The sequence below is a fragment of the Callospermophilus lateralis genome, chromosome 10 (genome assembly GCF_048772815.1).
Source record: "Callospermophilus lateralis isolate mCalLat2 chromosome 10, mCalLat2.hap1, whole genome shotgun sequence".
NCBI lineage: Eukaryota > Metazoa > Chordata > Mammalia > Rodentia > Sciuridae > Callospermophilus > Callospermophilus lateralis.
The window spans coordinates 49196503-49209281 of record NC_135314.1 but is presented as its reverse complement, the minus strand read 5'-3'; the positions used below and the strand labels follow the sequence as shown (position 1 = coordinate 49209281).

At 36.1% G+C, this 12779-nt stretch overlaps 1 protein-coding gene across 1 annotated transcript in view; it reads left to right on the top strand.

Annotated features, from left to right (window-relative positions):
* Atp13a5 (ATPase 13A5) overlaps nt 1-8376 on the top strand; it is a 102210-nt gene extending 93834 nt beyond the window's left edge. Inside the window, exons 28-31 of the mRNA XM_076866996.1 lie at nt 18-220; nt 4051-4139; nt 6443-6523; nt 8116-8376. Coding sequence (XP_076723111.1) covers nt 18-220; nt 4051-4139; nt 6443-6523; nt 8116-8376 — 634 coding nt within the window. The remainder of the gene's footprint in view (nt 1-17; nt 221-4050; nt 4140-6442; nt 6524-8115) is intronic.
* The last annotated feature ends 4403 nt before the right edge of the window (nt 8377-12779 follow it).

Here is a 12779-nt window from a genome sequence, read left to right as displayed (position 1 = left end):
TGGCAATTCCTTTGTAGTGAGTGCTTCCTGGCCAACCAAAGTAATTTCTCATCCAATGTGAGTTTGGAAAGAAACTGGACTAGAAATGCAACTCTGATTCCTGGTTCAATTTTAAGTTTTGAGACTACCACACTGTGGCCCATTGTCACCTTCAACTGCATCACAGTAGCATTCATCTTTTCTAAGGGAAAACCTTTTCGAAAACCTATCTACACAAACTGTAAGTATATAAAATTTAATTATTTTTTTGGTTCTGAATACTTATCTCTTCCCCACCCTTCCCAGAATTTTAAGTTACTAATGAAGAAGAAAATAATTGCATTATTTCAGAATGAATATTGGATGTGATGGTCATGGGTGGTAGAAACCCAGGCAAAAACTTGCACATCTGCAGATGAACACAGACACTGTTCAATGGTCACATGAGTCCTTTCCTATTGAAAGCCACCAAGAATCATTTTAAGCACAAACATATATGCCACACTGTTTTTGTAAAAGGGTTTGAACCAATTCAACTACAAGTTGACCCCTTGGTAACTTCAGAATATTGAAGAAATTATCGTAACCATTCATTCTGGGCCCCTATTTCCTCATCTGTAGAAAGTGAGTCCTCAGGGAGAACTGCATGAGGAATTTCATGTGAAAGGGTCCAGCGCTTTTATTAGGGACTCAAAAATTCTTATTTACTTCCCTAGTATGTTCATCTAAGTGAATAAAAAATGAGCACCCCCGCCAAAAAAAAAAAAAAAAAAAAAAAAAACTTTTCAAAGCTACAATCAAGATCTTTATGCAGAAAAGCCAGAGAATATTTTCTGTTCCAAAAGACAGAGACACTGTTGAGAGTTAAAAGAAAACCATGATTAATAATCATGCCAGGCTCAAACACCAAATGGCTGAGCAAAAGAGGACTCATGGTCACCCTGTTGATGACCATGCAACTGTTCCAATAGTTAGGTATTATAAATACTTTTGGTATAAAACTTACATTGCTTTTCAGAAAGTTTGTACCAATTTCAGTCCTATCATTCCTTTGGAAAGTGTTTGCTTCAGGCAGCATATCCAACATGGGAAATAAAAAAGAATATTCTTGTCAAGTCAAATAAGACTTTTTAAACATAATCTCTCGTTTAGTTTTAATCTGCAATTTTTGATTTTCAGTGAGGATTAAATACATTTTCACATCCCTAGCCATCTCTTCTTCTGTGAAATGTCTATGTACATTTTTACATCTATTTATTTTTTCTATTGGATTACTGTTACTTTCCTTATTACCTGTGTAAGCTATTTATTCTTTCATGGGTTTTTTTTCCCCATTTCCTTTATACACAGAAAGTTTTTCTAATTGTAAAGTAGGATAGATTAACACTGTGTAGTTTTAAAAATTTCTTTTAGTGTTTTGTAAAAAATCTAATATAATTTTGGTACATTTTTATGGTAGGGATCAAATTAGTTTATCCAACTAGTCAATCAGTTTTTGTAGCAGACTTTTTTTGACTATTGAGTATTTAATATCCTTTCATTCATTTGTTCCTTATCCAAGCACAATACCAACTTCATCATATCTCTATTCACATGTATTTATTATTTTCTTATAATTTATATTACATAAATTTATATTATATGTTATATATATATATGTATGAAATTTACTCCAGACTGTCTTTTGTGTTCCATTGATATGCCAGCCAGTCTATTTTTGATCTTTCACTATATTTTAACAATTATAATTTTATAAGATTTTTTTAATAAGTAGCAATATTAGTGTAGCCTCATTTTCTCAACTTTCTAAAAACTTTTGAATCTCAAGTGTTCTAGAAAGACAGGTACTAATAATAGCTAGCTATAATATTCCTTCTTCATTTCCCGGTAACTAGAATGCATGCCCCTATTTTCTATCTTAGTGTATAGTCCAGAACTTCTAGGACAATCTTAAACAATAGCAGGATAGTAGGTAGCTTCACCCCTTGATAAAATAGTTCTAGTAGTTTTCATTCATAAATATGACTGAATACTGGTGCAAGGTAGCCCACCTCATATAAAGAAAATACCCTTTTTTTACAGTTAATCAATAGTGTTTTTTTTAATCAAAAAACAGGAGATATAATTCATAGAATGCCTTCCCATGATCTGTCTTGATGATTATTCTTTCTTCTCTTTTCACCTACTGCTAGAATGTGTTATATTAAGAAGCTTATTATTAAATTATCTTCTTGAGCAAATCCTATTAATTTGTGGTGGATTATACATTTCCTAAGTTGAATTTTTATAGTTTTTTAAAATCTACATTTCATATGGGATTCTGAAGATTTCTGTGTTAGGTTTTGTTAGGCTTGGGTAATAGATTTGAAACTTCTTTAAGTTTTTCTTCTATAATTTTTTTTAGTAGGAATGATCCTTTCCTTGCCAATTTGCAAGAAATAATTAGTAAAATCATCTGGTTCTACATTCTTCCTTTGAAATAATTTTTAAGGATTCTTATGGATTACCTCTTTTAAAACTTTTTTTATAAAATATATTGTTCACATAATGCAGTTTCCTTCCTATTGTCAAATAGGAGGACCAGGCCTTTGTGAGGCATCCTTCTCTTGCCAGCTTCTGAGTCCCCGCCCCTCCCAAACAATGAAGTGTATGTAAGAGCCATACAGCTGTCTCCTGGGATCTTTTTATCACCACAACCATGAGTAGATTGTTTTATTTGGGGAGATGCAATTCCCATTTTTCTCCTCCCTGCTTCACACTCCTCTAGAACAATCCTGGACATTCTTCTGAGAGGTCCTGCACCACATCATATGCAAGAAATGAGACATGGATGAGAACCAGGGCGAGTGTAGGTGTGTAAGGGTGTGGGTTCAAAAGTAGGGCCCCCTGGAGAGGAACACTTGCCTCAGATTTTCAGTTGGTACATTACTGAGTTGTGCAGTAGACCATCAGCACCAGAACACATGACATTGGGAGAGTTCAAGGGAAACCCTTGTGGTCATTTATTTCATGACAACACCAATTTAATTCTAGTGTTTTAGCCTAAAGGTGATATTCCTATCAAAGACATTTCTAAGGCACTATTTATGAAGTGCTGTGCTATCAGCTCTGACCAACAGGAGATGTTGGGCTTTGAGGGATATGAGCAATAATTTAGGAACAGTTTATCTGGGGAAGTTTATCTCCCCCAAACTAAAGCAGTTTGGGTAGGTTGGAAATTCAGTAGATATATGTGTCACTCACTTATTTTTTTCAAGTCAGAGTCCCTGGTGCCCACATCCAACATTGCTCCAAGTGATCACAGCCTAGTAGATTAGATAAATTAAGATTAGGCTGAGTATGATATGTACCATATGAAATAAACTTCATAAGGGAGGATTAGGGTGTCTTTGAAAGGAAAGTGCCAGTTAAACTGGGCTCATTAAGTGGGGAAAAAAAAAGGACTATGCCAAGACAGGAAGAATTTTGCCTACTCAGAACATTTTATGAGCAAAGGCAGAGAAGCCAGAGAACTGGGACTCTGTGGAAGTGCTGGGTATTGTGGTTGAACTTTTCTGTTGCACCTAAAAAGAACATTCAGAGGTCAGTTTAGAGAGGCTGATGGGTCCAAATTGGTGAAGGCCTGGAACATTGATCACAGATTCTGGGACTTTATTCTCCTAGCAGTGAAGAGGGAGATGCTGCCAAGAGGCCTATTCATTCCTTATGTGCAGGGCTCACTAGACAGGTGGAGCTAATGCACCAGGGCCTCTCTGGTGACCATTCAGATGGTCAAAGCAGGAGGTCCCAGCCTCCAGGAATCCACAGTTGAGGCAACTCCCTTACAGAGGTTCCTATAGACATTCTTCTTTAATGAACATACTTCTACTTTCAGCCTTATTCAGGAAAGATTTTAAGATATCACCTTTATCATATAAGCATTGAACATATTTTAAAACATATGAGCATATATCAAAACATCTGAAGATGTATCCAGTGTTTGCCCAACAGAGATAATTGATTCTGCAATGTGTGCCAAATTATATGAAACATTCTTTTAGCATCTAAAAATAATGTTTGGTGTTTCTTCAGATATATTTTCATTTTTGCTGATATCTGCCTCGGGCCTCACAATCTTCCTTCTGTTTTCTGATTTTCAAGATATATACCAGGGAATGGAGGTAAGTATCATTTATATGCATATCTGACATGGTTCATATGCACCATGGAACATATTTACATTGTTTTTGCAGCTCAGTTATTACCATATTCTCTCTGACCACTAAATATGTGAGACTATTTATATTTAGACAAATAGCATTTCTAAATCTCACACATATTTTCATATTACTTGTACTATCATTTGGGCACATTTATCCTTTTCATTCAGAAAATATTATGTTTGAATACTTCATTCTGTATATTATACCAGTACAATAAAATTAATGCATTAATACAATAATGCTCCAGCTTTAATGTTTTTAAACACATAATAGAAATCTGTTATAATATCATTGTAAGGATAAAAGAATAAGCAAACATGTTTGTCCTATAAGACATTGACTATATGGAGTTTTTTTTTTAATCAGTCAACATCATTTGATCCAGGATTTATTTGGTTAAAATTAAACTCATAAAGATGTTATTAAACCCATTCTTGGACCGTTGTAGTGAGAGATATTGAAGAAAGAGAAGGATTGGCTCCTGACTTTCAGGCTATAGTTTTGTTGTGAAGATGAGCCACACCTAAGTGAGATGATGACAGGGCCACCTGGTGCCATCCATGCTTGAAGAGAGTCTCAAGGTAGCATTGGGAAGAACATAGGAAGCAGCACTCACTTTGGGTTGTAGCTGTCCAGGAAGGCTTCACAGAGAGCATGCAGCTTGCTGGGATCCAGAATCAAGCTGGATTTTGCTGGGTTGGAGACAGGGATGTTTCTGACCAAGGAAACATCCTAGGCACAAGCAGAGGGAGCTGAAAGGGCCTTCTTCTGTCTTGGAAATGCAAAGAATGTAGGGTGGCAAGAATAAAAGCAAGGCTTGCTTTACAAAGGAGCTAGAGGATTTGCCAAAAGTGCGGCAGTGTGCTATGGATTATGAGGGAAAAGAATAAAGATTAAAGGAAGGCTTGGCTGGACAAGGCAGGCAGTAAAGTTCGGACTTATGCCAAGACCAACAGGGAGTCACTGAAGGTTTTGTGGAGGGCATTTAATAGGCAGATTAGTTAGATGATGGCAGGAAGGCTCTATGCAAGAGTAGAGAAGCTGTGGAGGAAGAAGCAGCTAGAAAATGAAAGCTCAGATCATCAGGTCATTCATTCATTTACCAAACATGGTGGAGCTCCAGAATATGCCTGGTGTAAGGTTTACAAAGATGAGTAAGATGTGGTCACTGCCCTCAAATAGTTTAGAAGCTAGGAGGGAAGGCCATGGTGTAATTAATTCCAAATCAAGTGCCTCCTAGGTCAAGGGTTGGAGAAGAGCCCTTATGGATCAGGGTAGTGGCAGCACTGAGATCCTACTGGGCTGGATTCTCTGTCTACTAGGATCAGAGCCACCTTCTCCAAACAACCTTCCACCCAATGTGAAGCATTTCAGAACCCTTTTAAAGGCTGTCTCCACTTGAGGAAAAAAATGACCACATGTTATCTTGAAATAACTCATATCAGGATAGGGATGAGAATTTAAGGTGAGCATTTAGACACTATGGGGGCTGTGGTTATTGACATCAGGAGAGCTCAGTCCCACACATAATCATCCATCCAAATTCTAGTCTCTGGGGTCAGAAATGGGGCCACCTAACTACCTTTTCACTGTGGGTAAAACCATGGGAAACGATGGCTCTTGCATCTATTAAACAAGTGTAGTTGATCAATGGACACATTTTTATCTTTAAAGGGGTGTGGGCTAGATTTTCATAAAGCCATTAAATTTGGAGCCAAGAACACATGTACTTAGTGTGTCAAAATAAGCCTGTATCTCTGTCCCCCTTTAGATTTTATGATGTGTCAATTTTACTGAAAAAGAAATGAATTCCAAGTAGATTTTGCTTTGAATTAGAAGAAAATTGGAAAGTAATTAGTAGCTGAAGGAGTCAATCTTATCCCCACTTTCCCATTTCTCAGAGCATAAAAATGAAGACACAGAGGCTCCAAAGTGTCCTCTTTCTCACATCTGCCACCCACAGCACACTTCATCAATAGATACTGTCAGCCGTGGAGGAGGCAGAGGCCAAGAGGAGTCCTTCCATTCTCATTTGGACTCTGGCTCTGCTTTTTACTTATTGGCTTTGAGTCAGTGCTTGGGTAAGACTCTGTTTCCAGTTTTCTCATCTGTAGAGTAGAGAAGGAAATGCACACACACACACACACACACCAAGCTCAGAGAATTATGATAAATACATAAACTAAGATAATTGATATGTGTATTTTTAAAGTGTAACATAAGCAACGTATTGCATAATGATGGTATTTCTTTTACTACAGTTTATTCCAACCATAACATCATGGAGAGTTTCGATTTTGGTGGCAGCCCTTACCCAGTTCTGTGTTGCCTTCTTTGTAGAGGTAATTTCTGTGTTTCTTATTATTTTTCCAGAGAGATAAACAAATAAAGGATCTTATTCTCAACAGATGCTCCTTTTTTACCAACTACTTTGGTCCCCCAAAGTGTAGTTATTAATTTCTTTTTAACTATATATTCGCTGTGGGGAAAATTCCCTAGATAGTAATTTAAAATTATTTGAAGCCTACTAGTATTTTCTGCATAGAAAGTAAAACATCAAATTAATTCTAATTTTGCCTCACATAAAAGCAAGGTATTATACTTTTCGAATGTTATCAATAATCTAGGAGAGCTGAGATGAGGTGACCTTGCATTGCTAAAATTCAATAGGACCTTTTAGAGGGAACAGCTGTCTTCAGGAAGACAGACCCGATGAAGAGAGATGGGAAGCTGCCTTTGTTCTTATCAATGTCTACCCTTGAAAGTCTTCCCCTCTCACACTGGTCTTCTGCTTGGTGTCACTACATAACTTTACCCACACAGTATGAAGCTCAGGTGCTGCTTTTCAAAGGGAGAGTTAGAAAAATAAATAAATAAGAGTCAGGTAAGTAAGTCCCTTGGGAAAAGGAATCAATAAAACTTTAAAATATGTATCTATATACCTATAATATATAGATATTATTTATATATATATATATGTGCTACATACCTATAAATATATACTATCTTGTATAAAATAAGAATTAAATTTTTCATATTTTTTAATTCTAATTTTGATACTATATTTTACGCACAAGAATGAGATCCTAATTAGAATAAGATATGTCCTTTGCCTGTATAATTTTGTCAAAATGGTTTCCAGTGTCATGTATAACTAAGAAGAACCAACAAAATAATTTTAAAAAAACTGAACAAACAAAAAGGCAGACAAAAAATCCCTACATGTATAAAGATACTCATCTCAGTGTATCTACAGTGGCAAAATACAGGACTGAAGCATTGTCAAGTATTTAAATAGTTATACATCAATTTGGAGAAATGCCTACAGTCATTAAAGATGATTATTAAGACTGTAGCTGTATTCTTACTGCAATTAAATAAAAACTTTTAAAAGACTATTGCTACTATTTTAAAAGATTATTCATGACATTAAGTCTAGTATAGACAGTGGAATGCAAAATTTGACCAATTTTATTATTATAAATGTATGAAAATTGCATAAGAATGAGAAGAAAGAGAAAAGGGAACTCAAAAAATGGAAAACAAAAACCCTTTGATAGCTAGAGTTCAACCATTCCTTCAACATGCATTTATTTGGCACCTTGTATGTGGCTGGTAGTAAGTAGCAGGATTAATAGGGGTTTTCCTTTTCTATATATTGCTATCATTTCAGTCTGTCAGAAAAGGAATTCTGAGTGAGTCACTAGCCAGGATTTAACCAGAAAATCTGGATAGGTGAAAGGCCGTATGCTTTCGGCAGGTAACTGTGAACAGAAGCAACCATTTACTTCTTAAAGGAAGAATAAGGGGACCTCAGGGAGGAGAAGCAGCAGCAGCAGCAGCCAGGAGCACAACCCAGAGGAAGTGTGGGGAGCTGCCTGGCTGCATGGAGACTGCACAGAGATTTGACTGTTTTTCACATCTAATTTTCTAGGATGCCATCCTTCAGAATCGAGCGTTCTGGCTGTTGATCAAGAAAGTATTTGGATTCTACTCTAAAAGTCAATATAGGACCTGGCAAAAAAAGCTGGCAGAAGACTCTACCTGGCCCCCCATAAATAGGACGGATTATGCAAGTGATGGTAAAAATGGATTCTACATCAACAAAGGCTATGAAAACCATGAACTGGTCCCAAAAGAAAAACTCAAGTCAGGGGACCAAATCAAAGAACAGCATTTTTGGACCAGACTCTAATTGGAATTGTTATACACATTGAGCAGCATCACCCTCCTCCAAACTAAAACATGTGGAAGGTGAAAAGAATGTCCCCTTTTCTTTTTGCTGTCCATCTGATCATCTGAAGCACATTTCTCAGTGCACTTAGCCTTGCAACAGAGGACCTTGAATTTATCTATTTTGACTATATCCTTTCCTATTGGGAGAAAAAATTGCATTTCTTGGGTTATCATTTTAATATGCTTGATTCATATTGTATTGTTTAAAATGCACAGCTCTTAGGATAATAAAATTAGAAGTATGAACATCAACAGAATAAAGAAAAGCTAAGGAAACATTTGGTCTTTAAAAGTTTTACCAATATGTTAATTATCACACAAGTTTCTTTAAATCTTACATTCATTTGTGTGTATATATATATATGTACATATCTTTTTACAAGATAACTAAATTCCTCATTTTTGCTTCACTGTATGGTTTTAATAGAAATAAGAATTAACATTTACTTCAGAAAATTCAAACCTAACTATGTAGTAAGCCAGAGTCATGTGGAAGTGGAGAACGGCAGAGATTTGTGTTAATTGCATATAATCTTAGCACAGGCATAGCTAATACCTAAGCAAACTCCACCAAAGTTTGACAATTCCCAAAGTATTGAGCTAGAAGGTCCATGGTAGAGCCCCAAAATAATGGAAGGCTGTTAAAATGTGCTTTTCACCTCAGAAAGCCTGGTGCTTTGATTTACTCTTTATTACTGACACACCAAAACTTCAAGTAAGTTCTAGGTGAAAAAAAAAAAAAAAAAAAGACAGGCCAAATTCAACATCATTTGTCTTATAAACAACCCTAAGAAAGGGACCCATGAAAATCCTCTGGCTTCCAGATGACCTTATGCTCTACTTCATCTTTTAATTATATAAATCATTCCAAATGCACATGAAAGACAAGAAGGGTACATTCTTTACAAATATATCCTTCGTCCTATCTACTTATATACACATACATAGATAAATGTGCATATATAAAATGTATATTTTTCAGAGGAAGAGATTTATTTCTGGTGAATATTTGAAATAACCTACTAGGTTTTCCTTAGAATAATAAATCTAATTTTGCCAACTGAACAGATTTTCAACAGACCATAGGCAAAGCTAATTGCTGGTTAACTAAAACCAGTTCCATCCCATAATTGTCAAATGTGTGCCTAATATCATGATATATGGATTCAATATGAAATAGCCCTGAGTTTACGATCTGTAATCTTTAGGACTGACAAATTTTTTCAATATTTTAGCAATTTCCTCCTGTAAATAGCATTATAAACTATGTTACTCAACCAGTAGCACAAATAAACCTTCTTACATAAAAATAAACTCAACATTTTGTTGTTGTTTTTTCCTCCTATTAACAGCTCTTTGGAGAGAGATCATTTTCAAAATGTGTCTAATGTATTACCTAACAACAACATACAAATATTTTTTGAAAAGAGATTTTAGCTTATGATTAGGAAATGTAATGTTAACCTAAATATATGGTAGCCCGGGTTCCTTGAGTTGACATCTATATTTAGTATTTTGACTTTTAGAATGAAAAGATTCAATTGATAACAGTATAACATTTAGAGAGCATAAACACATTTTTTTAAAAATCCTGATTCAATACAAGTACAGTCTGTTTTTTTTTTTTTTTTTCTTTTTTCAGTTTTACTAACAATCTATTAGGGATCTGGTGGGTGGTGATCCTTATTTCACATTTCTTTTTTGGAACATGAAAAATTAAACTCCATAACTGACTGCCAAAAATACATTCATAGGAAGGTTTAATTATATTGGGGGAAAAAAGTTTGATCAAAGCATGATAAGCATGATGACACAGCAAATGATGGCCTTGATGACCTGCAGGAAAACAAGGTAGGTAGCTTCAGGTGGCTTGTCCCGAAGAAGGGACCTTTTTATGGGGAAACCATGATTAATTCTGTGAGCTAACTTCTAAGGGGAAGGAACACTGACACCTCTGACATTATCAATCCATGAATTCAAAAGTGCATTTGTGGCTTTATTCTGCACAGCTAGGACTCTCTTTTGGAGCAGAGACCTCCAGGGTGCTCTAGAAAGATTTGACTTTTGGCCCTCAGTAAATTAACTCCATCCTCTCTCCCTCACCAATGTTGTAATTCTGCAAAAGCCAGGTTCCCTTCCTTGGGTTAAGATTGGCCCTGTGTTTTGAACATGTATTCGTCAAATGCTTTTTCTGCATCTATTGAGGTGATCAAATGGTTCATGTCTTTAAATCTATTGATGTGATGAGTTACGTTGATTGATGTCAAATCAACCTTTCAACCCTGGGATAAGCCCCATTTGATTATGGTGCACTATCTTTTTAATGTTTTTGTATTTAATTTGCCAGAATTTTATTGAGAATTTTTATGTCTGTTTATCAGGGATCTTAGTCTCAAGTCTTCTTTCCTTGATGTGTCTTTGTCTGGTTTTGGTATTAGGGTGATACTAGCCTCACAGAATGAGTTTGGAAGGGTTCCCTTCTTTTCTATTTCATTAAATAATTTGAGGGGTATTGGTATTAATTCCTCTTTGAGGGTCTCATAGACCTCAGCTGAGAATCCTTCTGGTCCTAGTCTTTTCTTTATTGGTAGGCTTTTGATGGCATCTTCTATTTCATTGTTTGAAATTGATCTGTTTAAATTGTGTGTGCCCTCCTGATTCAGTTTGGGTAGAGTATGTCTCTAAAAATTTGTCAATGTCTTTGAGATTTTCCATTTTACCAGAGTATAAAATTTCAAAATAGTTTCTAAATATCTTCTTATTTCAGTTGTGTCCATTGTGATATTTCCTTTTTCATCATGAATTTTAGTAATTTGAATTTTCTCTCTCAATTGCCTTAAATGGGGAAAGGTAACAAGCTGCTGCCAGTCTCACCTTAATTCAATAGCTCTAAAAAGCTTCCATTCATTGACTATTTCTTGGGAGTAGGGCATAAAGAAGCAGAAACCTGAATTTAGAATAAAAATTAAAGGACTTAGCATGGTGGCACACACCTATAATCCCAGCTACTGGGGAATCTGAGGCAGGAGGATCACAAATTCAAGGCAAGTGTGAACAATGTAGTGAGACACTGTCAAAATAAGAAGGGCTTTGGGTATAGATCAATGGTAAAGTGCTTGCCTCACATGAATGAGGCCCTGGTTCAATCCCCAAAACCACCATCAAAAAAAAAAAAAAAAGGATCTTGTACCTGGTGGAAGACACACATACCTTCTCACAGTGGGGGAAGAAAGTTTGCGGGTTGTCTGGAGACAGAGCCAGAGCGGTGAGAAAAAAAGGGTTACATAAGGAAAAAGGAGGGAAGAGAGAGTAGATGTCTGTGGCCAGGACTGCAGTGCACAACCCCTGCTGTTGACATTACTCTTAAGCCTGTGATTAGCTTGTACAGTATTTCTGGACATGAGGTAACATCTAAATCAGTGTAACAGGTCCAAGACTTTCACTGTCTTTTATCTACTTTATCTAATGCCATGCTTTTAAGGATGGAATAAGGAGGTAAAGAGGCAATGTGGTTTATGGGATAAGTTATAGTGTCCACTATCATCTTAGAAAGACCTATGCCTCACCTTTCCTTACCTGCAGTAATGAAGAAGTCTACTCAAATGGTAATAAATTTAAATTCAACAGCTAACCAATAAAATGTAAGAATAAAATCATGACACTCCTTGGCTTATAGTACAAACCTTAAAAAGCAGTACAAGATATTGTTTCCTAATTTTGGCACATTAAATCAACGTCTGATGATCTCTTGCCAAGGTTCAAATGTCAAACCCCTGAAACATTCAAAATGTAACTGTAGAAATAGCAGCCCATGTCACTCATGGATTGTCATGTGCTCTTGACAAGCAAGTGAATTCCAGAGAAATCACTGGATCTGAAGTTGGGAAGTGAAGAGCTCCTCCCATGCTCTTCCCTCCCGCCTACACCTACAGAGTGTGGGAGTTGGAGGCACACCCTCAAAAGGCTTGTCACTCACAGGTCCTCAAGCTGTCAAACCAGAATTTCCCAGTTTCTTTTCTCACAAGAAAAGGAATATGAATTAACATGTTAACCTAACAATTTGGGGTTCTAACTTTGCTTTCCCCTGGAAATAGTTCTCTATCCCTCTGGCAAAATAGCCACCCTTAAGGAAATGGAAAACAATATTTACAGTAGAAGATAAAATGTGATGTGATTTTCTTAAGATCCTCTGCTGGCTCACTCAGAGGCTACAGCTTTTTGTTCCAGTTGCCACAGCAAATCTATGCTAGTAGGGAAAGAAATTTCCTTGGCTCAATGATAAGATAATATCAGAAAGCAATTTGTTAAAGAGCCTGCTATCCATCATCAGAATTTGGAACAATAATGATGCGTTGAAAGTAA